A 22172-nucleotide genomic window follows, 5' to 3' on the forward strand; every position below is an offset into this window, starting at 1 on the left:
CAAAGAGGAGCCTTTGAATTGACCCTGCTTAGGCACATGTGACCGCACTAAGTTCTAGTCAAAGTTCATATTTATCCACCAACCCCTCTGTTCCAGACTATACAGCACATCTAATACTTTAAATATCTCTTGTGATTTACTTTTCACTTTTGTAAAAGACAACACACACACACACCCAATAAGAGTTGTTTCTGAAAATAAAAAAACTTTGTTGCAGAATTTTGGCACATGCTGCACATACGGCGTCTAAACCATTTCTCTAATGGCACCGGACAAAAATAGAATCTCCACTGTAGTGTGATGTTGAGTGGCGGGTGCAGAATGGAGCCTTCCTGTTCCTCAGAGGTCTGCTACAGGATGCAGTGGGGCTGCATGGAGCTTTGTGAGGTGAACACTAACATGCAGTGGCACATGGATTTCTTCAGGGAAAAGGTTGACTCACTCGCAAGTACCTTTTTCTTGTCAAAAAGGTAGGGCCTACGACACACACACACACATGGATCTCTGCAGTTGATGGTATTGGTTGTAATCTGATTTGCTCTTTTTGAGTTCTCATGTCCATAAAGAAAAGTATAATCACATTTTATAGCACAGACATTAAAACGGCATATTTGAGTTTCAGCATCGACTGCATGGGTAAGGCTACAAATAACATTGCAAGCTTATGTGTCTTATTGACAACACTGACACTATCAGCACACCACAAAACCACCGTACAGCCTCTTGATATGAAGCAGAGTTTGCCGTTCAGAAACATCATAAAATAGTCTTGGTCCATCTTTGTGGTGATTAAATGCACCGTTCAGCCCACAGGATAGATACCTTCTGACACAGATGCCTTACACTTAGGCATTTCATAAGTGATAATGGATTCTTTTTCCTTTAACAACACTCTTACAGGTTTATCTTAATGTTTTCTTTGGCCGTCCTTACAAACTATACCTTAGAGGTAAAACGGGTATAAAATAACAAAAGCAGCATATTATCTTTGTACCTTTCTTTAAAAGTTGAACAAGGGGGGTACACTACAGTATGGCTTGACACTATAGTTCCAGCCTGAACAGTGTGTCACACTTGGGGCTGTGTGGAGGCCAGTCTGCACAATGTCTGTCTTTAGGATCTGTTATACTAAAGACTTCAGGCACAACGTGACATTCTTAACATATAAGCAACTGATAATACTGTATTTTTCTTTAATAATGATGTGCTTATGTGATAGATGGTTCACGAAATATGTGCAGTCTTTGTAGCATGAACAAGGTATCATGCTTTGATTGATTTAAAATCAAATCAATCAAATGAACATCAGCTCAAGTCTTTTGGAAACACATGTAACTTGGTTTGGAAGCCCCGTCACCCCAGCGGTAGCATTACAGATGCATCCTGTTATTTTAAGTTACTTCACAACTGGTGTATCTTCCCTTTGAGCATATCACAATAGTAGGTACCAAGCATCCTGATCGGGCATGGTAACAATCGCACAGCGTTACCCTGATACCCTCAGCTGTAGTCGGCGAGTTCTCTCTGGCCGTCCCTCTTGAGCCACACATCGGGCAGGTCGGGCTTACTGTTGGGTATGATCACCACCTCCTCGCTCTGCCCCGTTCGGCCCTTCCCGCTGCCGCCTGAGGAGGTCTCGTAAACGGTCTCCTTCAGGGAGAGCCTCAGAGTGTCCCTCTTCCCGTTGAGGTGTCCGGGCTGTAACTGCTCCTCCTCCTCCTCTGCCTGCTGAGTGTTGGAGGCTCCCGGCTCAGTATCGTTCCGACACGTCTCCATGGGGTCCTCGGGGCCGTCGCAGGAGCTCTGGGACCGGTAGAGGAGCTGTGAGCCCGAGTGCTGATGGAGCTGGTCTTCAGCTGAGTGTCCCTCTTTACAGAGCGAAAGCTGGTCGACGGTCTCCAGGGTCTGGCTGATGGCCGTCTCCTCCATGCTGGAGGAAGAGGAGAAGGTCTCCCCCCTCCAGAGCTTCGCCCCTCCGGTCTGCCCTCTGCACGTCTTACAGAGGAGTATCTCCGTGGCGGCGTCTCCCTGTGGTTGGGTCGCCGGTCGTAGAGCATTCTCTTTATAGGGGGTGGACGTCTGAAGGGCTTGAGGCGGATGGCACACCCTGTGCTGGTGACTACACAGCTCCTCGCTCTCTGCCTCCGTCCGGTCTCTCTCCATGTCCCTCCTGCAGTCCTCGATCTCATCCGAAAGCACAGAGGGCCGGTTGGAGAGCTTACTGGTACACGTGCTGTTCTCAAAGCTGTCACTCAGACGGCAAGCCAACGGCTGAAGCTCATACTGCTCAGGACCACGCCCACCACCTCTGCCTCCGGGCTGTTCATCCCTCTGCTGGCGCTGCTGGTGGTGGTTGTTGTACTCGTAGTCCTTCCTGAGTCTAGGCCTGCAGAACGCCCCGTTGGCAGCCGAAGCCGACCCGGTACCGGGTTCTGTGGCCGAGCAGGAGGACAGCACCCTGTCCGCCGTCTGCTCTGTCAAACAGGGCAGCATGATCTTACCAAAGTCCTTCTGAGGCCCGAAGAAACAGCACAGTGACTGGAAGAAGAATGTCGCAAATCCACATGCGACACATTTTACAAGAAAGAGGAAAATTCCTAACTTCCTGAACAGCAAGGCGGTGGCCGGCAACATGATGATCCCCACGCAGCAGAAGGCGCCAGAGCCTATCGCCACGGGACAGCCCATCCGCTTGGTGGCGTGGGCCACCCTCCCTATCCGGTCTGTGTGCGGGGCCGAGTTATAGGAAATGCAGTAGTTGGCAATAAAGTCTACCGACAGCCCTGCGGCGGTGGAAATAAGCAGAGCCTCGATGCCGCTCAGCTGCCATTCCAGCAGGACCAGCAGTCCGACGGTGACGAACACACAGCCCCCCACAGCCATGGTGCCGTAGATGCTCAGCAAAATGTTCCAGGTGGTCAAGAGAAGACAAGTGAAGGTAAGGGCTATTGAGAAGCCGGCTACCACGAGGGTCTCAGAGCTCAGCGCTTGCTGCAGGTCAAAGAGGGACAGCGGACTGATGAACCAGCCGTCTTCCAGTCCCCGGGGTGCGCCTGACACTTCCTTTGCGAACCACGTCGATATCTCTCTGTGAAAGTGGCTTGTCTTGCTGTAGTTGAAGCTGTATAAGTATGTGGTTTTGAATGCCAATACGAGCGCGGCGATGCTGCCATCTGCTTGGAAGTACAGGCCATCGCCGCGGGCCAGATGGCCCTCAGCGTGCTTCTCTGCCAGCATCATCCGGAGGCACTGCTCGAAGGCACCGGACGCGTAGGGGAACTGCATATCCTGACAACAAACCCGGTGGCCGTCGTCGTGACTGTCTGGGCAACGTCTAGCGGACACCCAGCGTTTCAACTGCTCCACAAAACAGATGTTTTCCGGCATTGTGTCTCTATCTCCAGATGTTGGCTGAAAATAGAACGTTTGGTTATGAATCCTGCCGCATAAATCACTCAACCAGACCTGAGACTCCGGGCTACTCATGTTGAAGTTCGGGTCAAGGACCAAAGAGCCGTTGCTCCTCGGATTAAAATGGTCCCCGTTATCTGTTGGGCTGACCCCCCAGACCAGCATCACAGTGACAGGCTTATCTTCCCCGTTATTCTGCCTCTCGAACATGAACATGTTGCGGTACTCTGCGTCAAACCTCTCGAACGGATGGCTGGAGCGGAAGAGCTGAGTGGAGCCGGTGTCCAGCGTAGGCAGCCTCATACCGGGATCCACACAGGAGATGTACGTCCCGCCGACGGCAAGGACCGCGAACCAGCACATCCAGATGTACCTGAACTTGACCACGCCACACGGCAGTATCTTCAGAAACAGCAGGCTGGCTGTGTCATTGAGCCCTCTCTTGAGCCCCCTTAACCTTTGCACTATGGTGAAGAGGCATCGCTTCCGTGAGCTAGTGTCCCAGAAGCCTCCTGGGTTTTTGGCACAGCAGGAGTTCAATCTCTGGAGGGCCGCGGAGGAGGAGGAGGAGGCTACGGTGTAGCGTTCGCGCAGGACGAAGCAGCAGGGCAGCCACACGATGGCGGACAGGGAGCAGATCAGGGAGGCGGTCCCGAGGTAAACGGAGAAACAGCGGATGGCGGTGATGCTGCTGAGATAGCCGGAGAACAACGCAACGCTGGAGGTCAAGCCTGAGGCAAAGACCAGATAGCCCAATTCCTGCATGACCCGACGCACCCTCTTCTCCAGGGGGGCGGTGGGGTACTGCGACAGCTGCAGGTTCCAGAAGTCAGAGAAGGTGAAGACATGATTGGAGCAGCTGCCGAGGAGAATGAGGGCCGCTGACAGGTTGAGCAGAGGGAAGAACGTCAGACGGAACACAACCTTGTAGATCAAATAGGACGTGAGGAGGGAGCCGGTGATGGCGAGCAGAGACAACACTGATATGAAGATGGATTTGAGGTACACAGCCATGGTAAAAAACAGAGAGACGACGGCCAGCACAGGATACACAGAATCCCTGGCCAGGTAATACTTGAACAAGGTCTCCTTGATACCGAGGTCCATGCCAGTGATGGTTGTGTTGTTATAGGTCAGCTCCCGTCCCTCGAGGCTGTTCAGGTAGATATCCAACACATCGTCCCCCTTCTCCACCGGCAGGATCAGGAGGCTGTACTTCAGCGACGGGACTTGGTATTCCACCGTCTCCGGGCCCACAAAGTCTTTGTCCACCAAGTAGTGCAGGATGTGGAAGACCACGCGCGTCTGTCTGCAGCGCGAAGGAACCGAGGAGCAGGCGGCGTGTCCGGGCGTCCGCACGCAGGCCTCCACCAGCTGGCCGTTGTGGTAGAAGGGAGCGCAGAACCGCAGCAGGCCCAGGGACTCAGACACCTGCCGAACAGAGGCATCTCATCAGACACACGTACTACTGCCCCCCCCCCCCCCCCCCCCCCCCCCCCCCCCCCCCCACACCCCTCTTAAGCACTTATTGTATGTTGTACGTCCTGGCACTTAATGTATGCACTTATTGTATGTTGTACGTCCTTTCACTTAAGTCGCTTTGGATAAAAGCGTCTTCCAAATGCCCTGTATGTAAATGTCTGCTCAACGTCTTATGTGGTGATCGCTGGAGTACAACATCACCATGGACGTATTGATAACCATGATATTCATTCTCAGTATGAAGAGGTTGCCAAACAGAAGGCCGGAGCTACCTGGTGCGAGGTGAGACTGAGGCATGAGGAGGCGTTGGTATGGACCGCCAGGTAGTTGCCCAGGGACCAACTGGGACAACAGCCCCCTCTTGAAACCGTCTCGCCAGGATCTCCCCTCACATGTTGCTGGCACAGGTCCTGGAAACCGGCCTGGGAGCGGATCTAGAGAACAAAGGAACGTTCTTCTTGAGCTATGTTACTGAGAAGCCAACAGGAGTGAAACGTTCGTAAGCATTCATCACACCTTCCCACAGATGTTCTTTTCAATCCTCTGTTTAGCACATTATTCTGTACATATATATTTCATACAATTGTTTTCTTTGTTAGCACAAATAGACGCAATGTGGTGGGATGAGAAGGAAGGTTAAAGCTAGGAGGAGGGAGGGGGAGGGAAAACAAAAGATGGAAAGGGAGGAGGGGGAGGAAAGGCAGGAGAAAGGAGAGGGTGGAGGAGAGGAGAAGGAGGGAGAGGAGAGGGAGGTGGAGGAGAGAGGGGAGAGGGAGGAGGTGGAGGAGAGAGGGGAGAGGGTGGAGGAGAGGAGAAGGAGGGAGAGGAGAGGGAGGTGGAGGAGAAGGAGGGAGAGGAGGAGAGGAAGGTGAAGGAGAAGGAGGGAGAGGAGGAGAGAGGAGGAGAAGGAGGGAGAGGAGAGAGGGAGGAGGTGGAGGAGAGGAGAAGGAGGGAGAGAGAGAGGGGAGAGGGAGGAGGAGAGGAGAGCACTAACGTGGAGGGATTGGGGTATCAGAGCATACCATGGCTTGCTCCATCTCACACATGGAGTGGATGGCCTTCAGGCTCCACAGACTTGCTGAGTTCCCCGAGCGGAACACCAGCTGGGCAAAACGCTCGCCTGCGTGGAGCGAGATAGACATGAGGATCCAATGAAGATCAGACTGACAGTGCTGAGTCAAACGCCTTACCCACCCACTCACATGATCATCTGTGGTCTCATCATGGTGATTCGTTTCAGATGCTCAGACGCACCTCAAACCAGCGTTTCAACCGTCAGTAAGATAACACTGATTCACTCGATTTCATTTTTTCATCTTGTTTAAAGTTACGTTAAGACACCGTGAAGTACCCGGAGAGAAACATAGGGGGGATTAGAAGAGACGTTTGAAAATAGTCATGTTTAGATTTCTGGCACACAGTGCTGTGGAAAACTTAAACGACTGCAGGCAAATGTCTGAAACAAGCGGGTGCCTTGAACAGACTATTAACTTCTGAAGGTCTGAATTCTACAGTATGCTAAAGACACAGTAGTAGTGGTTTTAGTTGGCAACGGTTTGTTTGTAGAGATGCTGACCTGGGGCGTCACACAGGAATGTCTCCGGAGACGAGTCTCTGTTTAACATCCTCCTGGGGCGCTGCCTGGAGGGGTCCTGGCCGGCACTGACGTCCCCGCTGAGCACGTACACATGCACACGTGCACGCAAGCACACACACACACACACACACACACACACACACACACACACACACACACACACACACACACACACACACACACACACACACAGATGCACATCTTTATAATAATTAATAATCTGCATTAGCTTTGTCTTATTATTTGATAAAAGGTCTCGGTAGAAACGCTACACATCCTACATCCTCATCATCTACATCCTCGGTGTATGGTGAACCCGGGACAGGACAGTACCTCATCGTTGTCCTGTCTCGGGCCTGCCAGGGAACATAAGACAGGAGCTTCCCTGGCCCGGTGTTCTGCTGCAGCAGGTCCAGGCTGGCCTGACGGACACCGATCGCCGTCCCTCGAGGCTCGAAGCCCTGAAGACGTGAGCAACCAGACACTGGATGAACACCACAAACACACACACACGCTTACACACACACATGCTCATACAGCCCATGGTCACGCATACATACACACTCAAGCACGCACACACACACACACACACCATCAAAGCTAATGCCTGGTGCAGCGTTTGTTTACAGAATGAGTCCATTGGGTCACGCCAGCTTCGATCAACAAGGGGGGGGGGGGGGGGGCTGATGATGATGCACTGTGTTTGTGTCTGCAGTGTTCAATATGCTTGATATAGGGGAGGGGGCTACAGCACTGGCTTATTACAGATCACAAAGCACACTTTTTGGTTTTTTTATGATTGTGATTTCCTTAATTAATAGTCCCTAATTAATCCTGATAAAAATCGAATTCAATGTTTAATTGGATCAGAGACTTGATTTAATGGATGTGACTATTTGGAGAATAATGGGCATGATAACCTGGGGGGTGGGGGGGGTTCACCTGGACAGAAGACAGACAAAAGAGGCTCTGACGTGTGTCTCTCTCTCGCTCTGTGTTCCAGGGCCCAAACACACTGGTCGACTCACCAGTAGTGGTTCAGAGAAGTCGGGCAGTGGTCCGATCAGCAGGCCGGCCAGGGAGCCCCCCAGTAGGACCAGGGCGCAGCCCAGCATCACGCCCAGCGGGTAGACCAAGACCAGCTGGGAGAGGCTGAGACACAGAGCAGAGGGGCTCAGAGTCAGTACTCCTTACTCATGACTACTCGCTACTCACTACTCAATGCTCACTACTAGTCACTACTCGGTACTCACGACTACTCACTACTCAGTACTCACTACTACTCACTACTCAGTACTCACTACTACTCACTACTCGGTACTCACTACTACTCACTACTCGGTACTCACTACTACTCACTACTCAGTACTCACTACTACTCACTACTCGGTACTCACGACTACTCACTACTCAGTGCTCACTACTGCTCACTACTCAGTGCTCACTACTAGTCACTACTCGGTACTCACGACTACTCACTACTCAGTACTCACTACTACTCACTACTCGGTACTCACTACTACTCACTACTCGGTACTCACTTCTTAGATATCCAGTAGAGACCTCCAGCCCTAGAGCAGAGAGAAAAGTTAGTATTCCTATTGTTTAAGCTCTTATTAAGATGATACCCTCTCTTGTTTAGGCTCTTATGAGGCTCAGACCCTCTCCAGACCCAGACCCTCACCGGACCGTCACCACGTGGCGCTGCGCCCCCTGGTGGGCTCCCCCACCGTGTCCCCCGTGCTGGTAGGGACATCCTGTCGCGTCCTGCCGCCGCAACGCCTGATTGGCCGAGCTGGAGCTCTGTCCCGCCCCCGCCCCACCCGCTGGGCCGTCTCCCTGGGGCCCCGGGGGGTCTGGGTGGGCGCCCTGCCCAGGGCTGGGGACTGGTCCTGGGCAGGAGCACCGGCGGGGCTGGGCCAGGTGGTAGGCCATGCCCGGGGGGTCCTGAGGGACCTCGAGGGTTGGGGAGAGGGAGACGGGGGGAGGATGAGACTGGAGGGGTCTGGTTTATCACAATGAAGAACATAAGAGCTGAAACCTGGCAGGGAGTCTATGTGGTCGATCATGTATACCATGTAGTCTGTCTTCTGTGTGGTCTATGTAATCTATCGCCCATTACTACAGCCGTTGGTGACACGTTTTCATAATTACTTTTATATTCTGCCACTACCTGCCATATATAGCCCACACATATCACATATCTATCTATCTATCTATCTATCTATCTATCTATCTATCTATCTATCTATCTATCTATCTATCTATCTATCTATCTATCTATCTATCTATCTATCTATCTCTCTGATATATATCTATGTGGATATATATATATGTATATCTACACAGAGTAAGGATGGAGAAGGGGGGTCATGTTTAATTGGGCCCTGTGTCATTCAGAGCAGACCTGGTGGTAGAGCTGGAAGGAGGTGGAGGAGGCCGGGCTGCCACAGCTGCCCCTCCGCCCCCCGTCAGACGGGACCGCCGTCCGCTGGCATCCCCCGCCGTACACCCCCCCAGGAGAGCCCAGGGACCGGCCCGGGACGCCACTTGGAGGGGGGGGGGGGGGGGGGGGGGGGGGGGGCGGGGGGGGTTAGGGGGAGATAGGGGCGGGGAGGGGGAGAGGAGCAGAGAGGGTGGAGAGGGAGAGATAGGGGAGCAGAGGAAGGAGAGAGAAGCGGGGAGAGAGGGAGAGGGGGGAGGGAAGGGAGAGAGGAGCGGGAGAGAGCTTTAGAAACTATATTTCATAACAATGGCAGGAGGTATTACTGGAGGGCTGGGTGGATCTGGTGTTCAGGGGGAAGTCAGCAGCGTGAACAAACAGGAGGAGGAAGGAGATGAGCGAACACTGTTGATCCTCGGGCCTGAGGGCCCAATTATGAGAGGAAGAGGAGACAGGGAGGGGGAGGAGAGAGAGAGACAGAGAGAGAGAGAGAGAGAGAGAGAGAGAGAGAGAGAGAGAGAGAGAGAGAGAGAGAGAGAGAGAGAGAGAGAGAGAGAGAGAGAGAGGAGACGTGTGGGAGACAAAGAGTAAAGACAGAGAGATCACTGACACGCTGCACTTCGACAGCAGTCAGGACGGCGTCTTTAGTGTTGGTTGGAGAACAATATGTTTCTCTTTCATACTTAATGTGATGTCACTCAGGCATCAATTTGTGTTTCTTATGATCTGACAGCTGCAAAGGATCTGTCAGATTTCCGATAAGAAATTGAGCATTTACACAAAATAACCATTACGTTTCAGTCAGGATGGTTTATTTCCGTGTCCCGTGTCTGTCATTTCTCAAATTAAATGTCTTCCGCAAAAGTTTAAACCCCATTCCCTGATAGTTATGGATTTACTGATGATTCTAACTATGAGGTTGTATTGCTTGTGTCGGTGATGGGAATGGACTGGGCATGCTTGCTTGCTTTTCCACCTTGAGTGGTCCCAGCCCCCCCTCCCTGTCCATCATCTCTATGGCTACCAAGGTGAGTAAACAAAAGCAATGACCTCACACACATCTAGACCGCTGTGTTAATCCACTGTAGCGACAAGAGAGACTAACCGTGTTTGGATCACAGTCAACATTTAACGAGAACCATATAATAAGTTCACACTGGCCAAATATTGATTGACTTCATTACAACTCATAAAGTATAGCAGGTTATTATCACAACCGCTGGCTGGAAGCGAGCAGAAACACAAACACAGGCAGAGAGACGCCTTTGCTGAGCACATTAATAATGCATGGATAAATATCACATATATCCACAGAGGTGTCGATTTGCTGCTGCTCACAGGAAGGGAGAAGCTGAACTCAAACCACAAGATGAAACATCCTGTGGACAATGAACAGCAAGGATCCCCACAACGGGATGTTTCTAAAGTCCTCTGCTATAGGTATAAAGATATAAATATATGAAGGCTTTGCTTGCTTTAGCTTATTCTCAGGATATGATTGGGTGTGATAATGCGTATCCACAACGCTAATTAGAATGTGCTAGGTGGGCCTTACACCGGGGAACACAGACATCATTATTATGCACGCTGGCTTTCTCTCCTCTCTCCTCTCACCTCTCAGCTGTCCTCTCTCCTCTTCTTCCTCCTCTGTCTTCTCTCGTCTTAAGTCTCCTCTCTCTCCCCCTCTCTCCTTTTCCTCGCTCCTCCCTTTCACCTCTAGTCTCCTCTCTCCCTCCTCTCTCCTCTCATCCCTCTCCTCTCTCCTCTCCCCCCTCTTTCCTCTGTGTTGTCTTATCCCTGTCCTTCTGTTTCTTTTCTATTTATGCATCCAATTGTTAGTCCGTCTCATTTCTCTGGAACTCCTCTTACACCTGGGAATACAGACAGACATCATGATTTGCATGCTAGCTTTCTCTCCTCTCTCTCTCTCTCTTTCTCTCTCTCTCTCTCTCTCTCTCTCTCTCTGCCCATCTGTCACTCTGTAATCCGTCAGCTATCAGTGTACAGATGGCAGTATGATTGACAACCCCTCAAAACGAACCTAACCTTTTTCATCCTCTCATGCACGGGTTGACTGCTGACTGCTGGTTCGATCCCCAGCTCCTCCTAGCTGTGAGTGTCCCTGAGCAAGACAACTCACCCTCAATGCTCCCGACCCGCTGGCTGTCGCCTTGTTTGGCTGACGCCGCCGTCGGTGTGTGAATGTATGAGTGAATGTGTGCATGAATGGGTGAAAGGGTGCCTGGATGGGTGAATTTTAGGCAATATTGTAAAGCACTTTGAGTTGAGGCTGGTTAGAAAGGCGCTGTATAAATGCAGTCCATCTACCATTCCCCATCAATGCAGGATGTAGATCCAGCGCTGACAGTACGAGAGAAAGGCCATCTGAGTGTGTTGGATTAACCTCAGCAGAAGGTGTCTCCGAGCACAGCTGTACTCCTGGCTCTCTCTAGCTACACGTCTCTCAGCATGTCAACTGTCACCCGTCAGTAGACCTATTCATTTCACTGTGTGCGTGCTTGCGTGTGCTTGTGCGTGTGCTTATGCGTGCGTGTGTGTGTAAATTGGTATTAAGATGGAACAAAATGTTTCTCAAACGAAGGGACATCAGGCAAAATCTCAATGCATGATTGAAGTAGTAATAGTAGTTATTAGTGTATTATTTATAGCTAGAATGAATGCAGAGCACCCAAAGTAAATGCTTTTTCGTGTTGCAATAACAAAGCTGTATATTGTTAAAGAAGACCTTGTTCCTGAGAGGCGGTATACTGGTCTGTTCCTTGTCAGGTGGATTTAAGAGACCATCGCAAACCTGTCGTGTTAAAACCAAGGCACAAACTGCTTTTGTTTACGGTGAAGAAAAAAACATTAATTAAGAAATCAGTTATCACAACCACATGACGAATACAATGATCCATAGCTAATGCTACCGATTGCTCAGATCCTATTGGTTAATGACACGTATGGATTACAATAAATAGAATCCTTGCAGTGGCAACGACCAACCTTTGTGAAATGTCTCGTATTTCTCTTTCATCTGAAGGAGAATCTTCCGTGATAATCGCGTCCGTGCTCTCCCCTATGGTGGAGCCAGCCTCCATCCTGCCTATAGCGATAACGCTGCACACACTTTACCGTGAGAGCGATGAAGAAACAGGCTCGGAAAACAACCCATCTGCAAGGGGTCTGTGATGAATCGGAATAATGGCTTATTCCGAGGCTAATAACAAAACGACACGGGGCTGTTTCAGCTCATCTGAATCGCAGCGTGATTGGCGGAGGCCGCAGTGATGCTGCTGTTGTAAAATTGCTCCCGAGTAGAAGTATAAGGTCGCTGTCCAACCGCGTGGGGTGCTGAGGAAACACGATGGAGACGGCGGGGTTCGATGCTTTGGGATCAATTTGTATCAGTACAGTGAAATAGCGCGGAAAAAAATTAAGATTAAAATCATTTCCTTTTTTTTTGGTCTTGAGTATCGGGCAGATTAAGATGAAACACACAGCATCGTGACCCTATGACCTGTAGTAGTGACTAACGAGGTGCTCATGATGTCTGACTCACGTTCACAGCGTGAATCACCGCCGCTCAGGAGCGTCATAGTTTTGGGTTATGATGATATTAATGGTAGGATAATATGAGATGCAAATTGTCTTTACTGTAAATGCTTTGGGGAAGAACACACAATGTGTTATGAGATATGGAGGAGCATAACAGACTCGATTTGACAAAAAATACGTTTACTGCTAGGCTTATTAGAAACAGTTTGGTGTAAAAGCATACAATTAGTAATGATTAATAAAACATAAAATCGATACTTTTGAGGTCGTACAAGGCAGTAAAATAGGGTTGGCTGCCCCCTGCTGGTCAGATTGGGTAGACTACAGGATCGCTCAGTCACCTGACATTTCGCTCTCTCATTCTCTCCCCTCAATTCAACTTGATTCAAAGAGGAAATTGTTGGCGTGGTAAACTTACGAGTACATGGCTTAAGCAAGTGTAAAATAAAATGAAAATGTACCAACAATTAATTATATATTTGAATAAAGAAATGTGTTTTTTTACATTGCAACATTGCAATGAAATATACAAATAAGACTGGCCAAATAATAAAAAAATTGAAAATTAAAATCAAAATGATATATATAAAGATAAATATATTTTTTATATATATACAGTATATATAGGGGAGAGTGGGGTAAGATGAGCCAATTTGTCTTCAATGTTGTCTTCTAAGCAAGGAAAAAAAATAATAATTAAAAGTTGTGTTGTGGCTCAACTTGCCCAAGATCAGGGGTAAATAGAGCCATCTGGGGGTAAATTGACACATTTACTTTTTCAAGTTGAATGCATTTTCCTTTTCCAAATAGTTTTATTTATTTGCTCAAGGGTAACTTTAAACAATATAAAACCTGTAAATATTTCCTTAATTTGCCACTGCTCTGATGGATTTTAACCCTTGACATCAGCAGCTGCTCTCTCCGTCTTCTTTCTCTCTCTTTCTTGGCATGATAGCTTTTCGATTTGTTTTTTTGTAAATATGATAAACCAAATCGTTTGTGTAATGCTACATTGAAATACCAGTTTATACTTTAGAGACTTAACTTAACTTCAGTGCATGGTGGGGTAAGTTGAAAAACTGGCTCAACTTACCCCACAGCATGTGGTTCACTTTGCCCCAGAGCCACCATTTTGGAAAAAACTACCTAGTTTAACAATTAAGGCAAATTTGTAGCTGAATTATTTCCATGGTTTAATACCTTGACAAATCACCAATATGTATGACATATAGTTTTACGCATGGATACATTTGCTTTGACATAGCAGTCATTATACCTGATATGTTAAAAACTTAGTTTGAAAAGCAAAAAACTGTTTCTTGTGATGAAAAAACATACTTGAAGCTTTACCATGTGCTTCTCTCCATCACAGCCAGAAATAAACGATGGGTGATTCCTTAATTGATGGTCAAATGAGAACAAATGTGTACAGTTGCCTGAATAGAGGGGGTGGGTCAACTTACCCACTGGCTCATCTGACCCCACTCTCCCCTATATATATATATTCGATTTCTTTATTAGAAGGGACAGCGCACATTAATAACATGAGCACCAAAGTTAAACTTTTCTGGAACTCATATGTTTACTTGTTGGGAAAACACCATTATATGTCTCCTTTAAAATAAAATAGGAATGTTAAGTAACAATTGGGAAAATTCTTTTAAATTCATTTTTACATACAAACAAACACAAAAGAGAGAGAGAAAGAGAGAAAGAGACAGAGAGAAAAAAGAAAGAATGGGCCGCAGTCAGTGGAAGTTCAGGCGCTTTGCGAAAGTTTTTCTGTGGGTGTAAGATGACCGCAGGATACGCCCCCAGAGGGCGTGCCCCCCGTAGAGGGCGTGTCCAGTAGGAGGTGAGGCAAACCAGCAGAAACAGCTCACTCTTCACCAATCGACTCCCCAACCCTCATATGAGCGGCAGTTGACGCGTCTCCCCCGGCGTGGTTCCCCGTGTGTTGCTGAGCTTCTTCCCGGGCCATCATGCCCGTCCTGGGCAGCCCGTTATGTGCCGCCGCCCTGCTGGCTTTCGTGGTCAGCTCCGTGTCGGTGTCGCTCCTCATCAGGAGTTTACAGCTGGGGGCGAATAAAGGAAACGTGACCAAGGGAACCGCGGAGGACCAGGATCTCGCCTGGCGACGGAGTGCGCTGCTGCATCAACTCAATGAGAGACGCAAGGAGATTATTCCATTGCTTTCGGCTCGCGGCAGTGAGAAGAAAATGTTGGCGGAATCTCGGTATTTCCCGCAGCAGCATCAGTCCTTCAGCGCAATGTTTGACTACAATCTGTGGAACGAGATCACGGATGGATCTAGGCGAATGCTGATGGATGAGATGGATTGTAATTCCCTGGTCGGCGTGCAAACCGGGAACGTCCTGGGCTCTGGATACACGAAGCTGGTTCTCAAAGTGGTTCTGCGCGAAGACCAACCGGTGGCGTTAAAGTTCGTCAACGAGCAGGGGAACGACATGGAGAAGTGTCTGCAGGACTTCGGTGACCCACGGGGCTGCCTCGAACTCGTGGCGTACAAACTTAAAAAAGAAATAGTGCTGCTGCAGAGACTGAAGCACCCAAATATCATCAAGGTAAATCGCAATTATGAAGGTGTGTGTGTGTGTGTGTGTGTGTGTGTGTGTGTGTGTGTGTGTGTGTGTGTGTGTGTGTGTGTGTGTGTGTGTGTGTTCAGTCACTCTCCTATCTGCTTGAGCGCTCTGCCCAAACGCGTATAATCACATGTGGGGAAAAAGCCTCATTGCTTCTAGAATCTTTCCATGTAATTAATTTAACTTCACTGACCCTTCCGTGACCCGGTCTTTAGGTAGGGAGCTTTAGGAAGCAGACAACTTGCCTTTCCCGTCGTGGCTGCGACATGGATCTGACATTTATTATAGTGGAACGTAAATTATATAATTTTAGTTTGTGGTTTTAATCGAGTACATATGAACTGGAATTTTTTTCCCTACATATAAAATGAAAAAAAGATGGTGGTTTTATTATTAATTTAGGCTCTTGTCCGCAACAGTTTGCTAGTGCCTGCTAATGTTATTTAGGAACTGTTAAAGGACTCATTATGCCTAGGTTAAAGGAACATTTCTCCCGTCATGTCTTTTCAATTTGAGTGCATTCTGCCGTGACTAACTGGCCATTCCCTCCCACACACACACACACACACACACACACACACACACACACACACACACACACACACACACACACACACACACACACAGCTTAGAGGACACTGTATGGAGGATCCAGGACAAGGCTTTGAGAGAGACGGAGGAGGAGGAGGAGGAGGAAGAGTCACTGCCATCCTGGAGCAAGGCTATCCTCTCCAGATGATCCAGCTGCTGCAGAGCCCCTGGGAGGAGCGGTTCAGGGTACGACCACTTCTCTCTCTCTCACTCTCTTTCTCGTGTGTGTGTGTTCTTCCCCGCACTTGTAGAAAGGCTTTCATTAGAATGGAAAATCTGTCCTCCCTCCCTCTCTCCCTCTCTCTCCTGCTCCTCACACATGCTCCTCCGTGCAGCGTTGGAGTGGGCATAGCGGGGGGGGTGCTGCGGGGTATTAGTGACATGAAGAGTGGCGGGGGGGGGTGGACATCCGAACCCTGGTGAGGTCTTGACATCTGTCCTGGTGGCGTCGGATCAGACGGCTGTTGGAAACGATGAGAAGACCCCAACTGCAGGCTAACAATCCTCTCTTGCTCACTTGCTCGCTCGATCTCTCTCTCCTGCACACACACATTCACATCAGATCAGTGGAGTGTAAATCCAGAATGCCCCTCTCTTCCTTCTCTCCTGGAGGGCATACCTGTGTGTGTGTGTGTGTGTGTGTGTGTGTGTGTGTGTGTGTGTGTGTGTGTGTGTGTGTGTGTGTGTGTGTGTGTGTGTGTGTGTGTGTGTGTGTGTGTGTGTGTGTTTCCCCCTGTCTCTGTGCAGACCATAATGTTACCAACAGGGTTTAGTTCTGCCATCTATCGGCGGTCTGCGGCGTCATCTCACAAAACGGTGACATTCCACCAGGATCGGTTTCTGCCCGTCGGTCTCTTTGAGCCCGCCTGTGTCTGTGGCGCTGGCCTAATCCACCGGTGTATGGTTTCACCCACCTCTGTTTTAACAGCGCTACCGACGCTTAGCCTGGCTGCTCCAAGCCTTACCTCATCCCCCCCCTGCTATGTTTGTAGCAACGTTACTCTGTTTAAGTTCTCTCATTCAGTTTGAGGCCTTTTATAGATGTCGAGCTCTTTGACGTGGGTTCGTTGTTCTCACGAGAACTCATTTTGGCTGCAAACATGTCCAAATGGACAGGCGTTATAACTCCTGAACATTTGAGTCATGTGTCATCAGACTCCAATATGGAATGAAAACTATTTAGTAATCTGAGGTCTCGATCGGCCTTTGATACAGTCCATGACGGGCCCTTTTGTGTGTTTTTAAAATGGAGAAAAACATTTATGGTTCTTGACTCCTGCTGAAGAACCCTGAGGATATTTCCTCGCTCTCTCCCTCCGCCATGTTGGCTCTCTCCCTCCTCCATGTTGGCTCTCTCCCTCCTCCATGTTGGCTCTCTCCCTCCTCCATGTTGGCGCGGCTGACTCAGTGTTCCCCCCCGTGTCATCTTCAGGTGTGCCTGGGCCTGGTGCGCCTGCTCCACTTCCTGTCCCGCTCACCGCTGGGCTCGGTGGGGCTGCTGGACTTCCAGCCGCGTCAGTTCGTCCTGGTGTCCGGCGAGCTGAAGCTCACGGACCTGGACGACGCCAGCGTGGAGGAGACCCCCTGCCGCTCGGACCGCGACTGCCTGCTGCAGTTCCCCCACAGGAACTTCACGCTGCCCTGCTCGGCGGCCGGGTTCTGCCGGGATCTCAACCAGAAGAGGAACCTCTACAACGCCTACCGGTAAAGAATAACGAGAAGAGCGATAAAAGGGGGTGTAAACACGTGTAGCCCTGACATCAAACGGGTTGCCGGTAGTTAAACACAGACGGGCTGCGGGGAGGGAAGCGGGCCGCGGTGATGGATGGGTTTTGACACGTGAATTAGTGGTTTCAACAGGAAAACTGGCTTTTCTTCGCCCCTCTTTTTTATTTTAAAACGCTTTGCGCTGATATTTTGACAGGTTTACGGCATTTACAGCCGGTTGTCAGAGGCAAGTCATGTTCCGTGTGAAGGACGCGATTTGGCTTGTCGGTCGGTCTGTCTGAATGAGTTGTTTATCTTTCTTTTTTTTTCTGGCCCCAAGGTATTTCTTCACCTACCTCCTGCCTCACCAGGCCCCGCCCGGCCTCACACACCTGGTGGACCACATCATGAACTCCACAGGTGAGCCCGAGCAGAGAGAGAGACGCCGTTACACGAGGGATCTCTGAAGATCCCCACATCAGAAAGTGGATCAGCTCATTATCCGCTCGTGTGTTGACACGCCCGCCGTGTTATTAGGGCGAGCGGCCAATGACAGCCTAATGAGGCTCCTTCTGTAGCCCGCTAAGCTTGCGGTGGGAGGATGTGCTGCTGGTGAAGAGCGGGGGGGGGCGTTGATTTGAAGCGGGATATGTTGCATTAACGCCTGAAGTGCGGATTATGGAAAATGGCGGCTGCCGAAAGTCCTGCGCATGTAGCTTTTGGTTTGATCTTGTGTGTCGTGTGTTAGTGTGTGTGTGAGATCCGTCGAGGCACTGACCAGTGTGTGTGTGTGTGTGTGTGTGTGTGTGTGTGTGTGTAGGGGAGCTGAGAGCTGACATCAACCAGACACTGGGCTCCTTTGAAGAGATTCTCCTGCTCTACAAGTCTGGCCTGCACCTGGACAACCTGCGACCATCAATAATCAGAGGTAGGAGTTCATGGTCTCTCTCTTTGTGTGTGTGTGTCTGTATCTGTGTGAGTGTGTGTGTGTGTGTGTCTCTGTGTGTGTGTGTGTTTGTGTGCCTGTCTCTCTCTCTCGCTCCCCCCCCCCCCCCCTTTGTTTCTGCTAGACGTCTTCCTTCTCTTTTTCTTTCTTTGGCTTTCTTGAAGCATGAGCAGCTGAACATTCTTTCATTTTTTTTTCTCCTTGCTAGCAGAACGAAGGGAGTGGACGCCATCTTTCCACTCATATTTTTTTCCTTTCCCAAATGAACACTCTTATGTGGAGGGCATGATTCTGCCGTCCGGTCTATTTTGACACGTTTGTTTAGCCTCAGGAATGGCCGTGCAGTAGAGCAGACCCGGAGACTTGTGTCTCCGGGTCTGCTGTGAGGTCTGTGAGGTCATCACATGCGTCGCTGTGTTTAACCGAAGCTCACAGCCTCGCAGATCCCCCCCCCCCAGATTAACGGGAAAAGATTGCGTTATTATTTTTACGAGAACACGCCGGTATTCTCGCCTCGCCTCAGATCCTTTTCTTGCGCTGCTCCCTTTCCTCCGTGGCCCGGGCAGGATTCCCCCCCCTCCCCTGTTCCCCTCTGCCTGGTATGAATTATTAATAACAGAACCGCTGGGCCCCTGCCAGGAGCACAAGTTTCCAGGCCCCAGATGCGCGTTTGTTTGCCTAGCAGCACTTTGTGAGTTTAATCACACCCTCTGGTAAGGGGGGCCGACGGCTCTGGCTGGCGGTACGGAGGAATGTTTAACCTTAACGAGGAGCTGCAATGTGCCACGCCACGCTGCTCTACGTCGGCGGAGACGCAGGAGAAGTCGAATCCAACGGTTCGCGGTTCGGCGAGCGCTAACAGGCCTGTGTCGTCGACACGCCCCTCCCCCCCGGGGTTGTTGTTGTCCATAGCGGCTCCCTGGTGTAGTATCTGTAGCATCACGGTCTATATTTACCGCCGAGCTTTAGATTTAGACATGGCTGGGAAACCATAGCAGGCTAATGGAGATCTCGTTTCCTCCCCCCTGGCAAGACTGGGGAGCTCTGAGTTAACAACGCCAAGCGGAGATAGGAGAAAGTACCAGTGTTGAAATGGAAATCAGTAATTTATTGATTTACTGTAGAACTAAACCTAACAAAACCCCTGAATGGTGCACGGATAGAGGGGAATGATCCACAGGAAATCGAACGCAGACTTTTGTTGTTATGTATTTCATTGGATTGGTAGCCATCTGGTGTGCAAGGAGTGTTGAAGTAAGGGTTGGCTGTCTGTGTGTTGAAGGGTTGGAAAGAGAAGTGAGACGCGTGTTACTGGGGAAAGAACAGCCCTGTTTGGCCGGCAGAGTTGTTCAGCTCAGTCCATTAGAGATCGTTGACAGCTGTACGTTCATGTCGAGCAGAGAGACGCTCTTTAGGGAGCCGCTCCTCCGGGAGCCGCTCCGCAAAGAGCTGCTCCCAGCGGGACACTCAGCGGATGTGTGCTGGTGTGCATTATTAGCAATACGAGCGGGTTGCGTGTGGTTCTCATGTTGAGGTGGGGGTTTCCTCGAGGTTCTCCTCTCTGTGGCCCCCGGTGTCTCCGCCAGCAGCTGGAGCGTGGCTCCCCTCCTAGAACAAATTGACAGAGCTCATTTTGTTCCCGTAACAATGATCTCCTCTGTGCCCTCATAAACAGCCCCTTGTTGGCCCTTTCTCTTTTTTCTTAGCCCGTAAGACGGATACTTATGTATATACTGGGACACGCACGCATAGCCACACACACGAGCACACACGCACACGCACACACATTCAAACACATTCACACACTCATAACCAGTAATGTTTAGGATTTCTCACCCCTCATGGAGCAGCAGGGCCTCGCGGCCTTGCGGTGAAAGGTGTGGGGGTATTTGCCTGGTTTACCCGTGCGTGCTTGCTTGTGCTCTGCTCATTTCTCTACTAATGTGTAGCAGATGATGATTTGGAGGCCAGGGCTGGAAGTAGACAGAATATGACATTTAAATGTATCATTTCAGTTTCTTCTGCTTGTGTGGAACAATGTTGTAAAATAAAAGCTTCATAAATCCATCACCAACAGTAAGCCATCAAGCTTTTCTCCTCCTTCTTCTCCTAATTCTCCTTCTCCTCACCTGAGCTCCTGCCAGTCCTGCCCTTTTTGAATGTAGAGTTTAACAGCGGACGTGTCGGTACTAAAGTCTTAACCCCAGAGCGTCACCCCTCCTGTGTGTCCCTGGTGGTGCTAACCCCTCCTCTCCCCCCCCCCCCCCCCCCCCCCTCCCCCCTCAGACTACACTGTGATGCGGGGCCTGGCCACCGCCGGGGATGTGGAGTACCGTTGCTGGCCGTCCTTCAGCCCGCGCGGCTGCGTCCTGGCCGTGCACAGCGCCCTGGAGGGCATGGCTCTGTGCAGCGCCCACCCCCAGTGCACCAGCTTCAGCCTGAGCGGAGAGACCACCTGGAGCGGTGGGTTCTGCGGCTCTGTGGTTCTGCTCTGTTGTTGTCCTGTCCTGGATCCGGGTGGTTTGAACTCGTTTTCTGATTGTGGTTTCTCGATTCAAGTTTATTTTGCAAAAACAACGTTTTTTTTGCTTTGAAGCCAGACCAATGTTGCCAGTTTTGGTTAACGATAACTTTTTAATGCTTCTAACAAATTTGGAAAAGTTTGGGTCGTTCTTTGAAAGTTCTGCAGTTTGTTTCTTAGGTTTTGAGTTGCGTGAGAAACAGTTATAAAACCCCTTCTTGGACTCTTGTTAAACTTTAATGTTAAACCTCTTATTGTGTAATCCAGAGACATCCGATGCCCATTGTACTTTATCCAACAGTAACACCTCGAACACCCCTTCAGATGATTAACCCTGTCCCCTCCGTCTCCCTCCCGTCTCCAGGTCACCTCCTGGCCTCCTTCAGGAGCGGCTTCAGTCACCTGCTCCCCGACGGCCGGTCGGAGGTGTATCTGAGGAGAGCCAAGGCTTCTGAACCGTCAGGGGTCTGATACCACGGCCCCCCCCCTCCCCAGACCCCTTTTTATCAGGGGCCCCCCGGTGTTTATAATAACGGACCATGAAGAGGAGGAGGTGGAGCCACAGGGGGCCTGGGCCCTGGGGGGAGGGGGGCACGGACACGGAGCAGAGATAGAAATGCTAACGCATGCTGATATCACCTCAGGACATGCGGACCAGTCATACAACCCTTCTCCCTGACCCCACCACCACCACCCCCAGCACCACGACCACCAGCCTCCCAGTCCTGTTAATGGAGCTTAATGACTACAGGAAGGACCTGGTTGTGTGGGGTCACGGCTGGGGTTGGCTGGTGGAGACCGAGGGGGATGGGTGGAGACTGCGGCGGGGGAACCCGATGTATTTACAGCTCTTCTGCTCGGGTCTCGATGTGTCGGCCAGCTCACAGACTCTGAGACAGCCGTTTAAGGGGTGCCCTTCAGGTGCCTTGCTGGAGAGCAGCGGCAGCCTGCTGCTGGGGGTCTCCAGCTCGCCTGTCAGTGGCGTCTGCCAGTTCTTAGTGAAGCGGGCCCCTGTAGTAACGGCCGGGAAGCAACAAAACCAAACAATAAGGACCTTTTTGCAGAGTTTTCCGCTCCTTACTCGGTTTACCGACTTTGGACTGGGCTGTGTCACCAAAGAAACATTTCTACGGAAACTATGATTTATACCATTCCTGAAATATGTTCTTACATTTAGTTGCTACTATTTTCTGATTTTGCATTTCACAAATATTTATGACGGCTTTTTTTTATGCATTTTACGTGCATTTTAGTAATTGAGCACCTTGTGGGTGTAACTGTTGTTTTCAGTGAAAAATTATGCGCTTAATAGA

The 22172-nt window shown here is 50.1% G+C and overlaps 2 protein-coding genes across 2 annotated transcripts; one reads left to right on the forward strand and one right to left on the reverse strand.

The window, feature by feature from the left end:
• Positions 1-1500: 1500 nt before the first annotated feature.
• Positions 1501-12034, reverse strand: disp2 (dispatched RND transporter family member 2; the record flags this gene model as incomplete). The annotated part of the gene is made up of 10 exons (XM_079752671.1): positions 1501-4842; positions 5166-5327; positions 5916-6013; positions 6470-6567; positions 6824-6951; positions 7519-7642; positions 8032-8061; positions 8175-8446; positions 8898-9039; positions 11940-12034. 10 exons carry the CDS (start codon positions 12032-12034, stop codon positions 1501-1503), a joined length of 4491 nt encoding a protein of 1496 aa, XP_079608797.1.
• A 2363-nt stretch (positions 12035-14397) lies between these two features.
• On the forward strand, positions 14398-22172 carry pkdccb (protein kinase domain containing, cytoplasmic b). Its single transcript, XM_079752679.1, has 7 exons — positions 14398-15076; positions 15722-15871; positions 17118-17389; positions 17733-17812; positions 18213-18320; positions 20625-20801; positions 21224-22172. The coding sequence occupies exons 1-7, from the start codon at positions 14474-14476 to the stop codon at positions 21328-21330; spliced, it is 1497 nt and encodes a 498-aa protein (XP_079608805.1). The 5' UTR covers positions 14398-14473; the 3' UTR covers positions 21331-22172.

The sequence above is a fragment of the Pollachius pollachius genome, assembly GCF_949987615.1.
Source record: "Pollachius pollachius genome assembly, chromosome: 15".
Taxonomy (NCBI): domain Eukaryota; kingdom Metazoa; phylum Chordata; class Actinopteri; order Gadiformes; family Gadidae; genus Pollachius; species Pollachius pollachius.

Bases quoted from the DNA above. Each gene is read 5' to 3' on its own strand.
- pkdccb (XM_079752679.1), top strand. From the start codon at position 14,474: ATGCCCGTCCTGGGCAGCCCGTTATGTGCCGCCGCCCTGCTGGCTTTC. The intron at 17,390-17,732 runs GTAAAGAATAAC...TCTGGCCCCAAG, and splicing joins AACCTCTACAACGCCTACCG to GTATTTCTTCACCTACCTCC. The intron at 17,813-18,212 runs GTGAGCCCGAGC...GTGTGTGTGTAG, and splicing joins CCACATCATGAACTCCACAG to GGGAGCTGAGAGCTGACATC.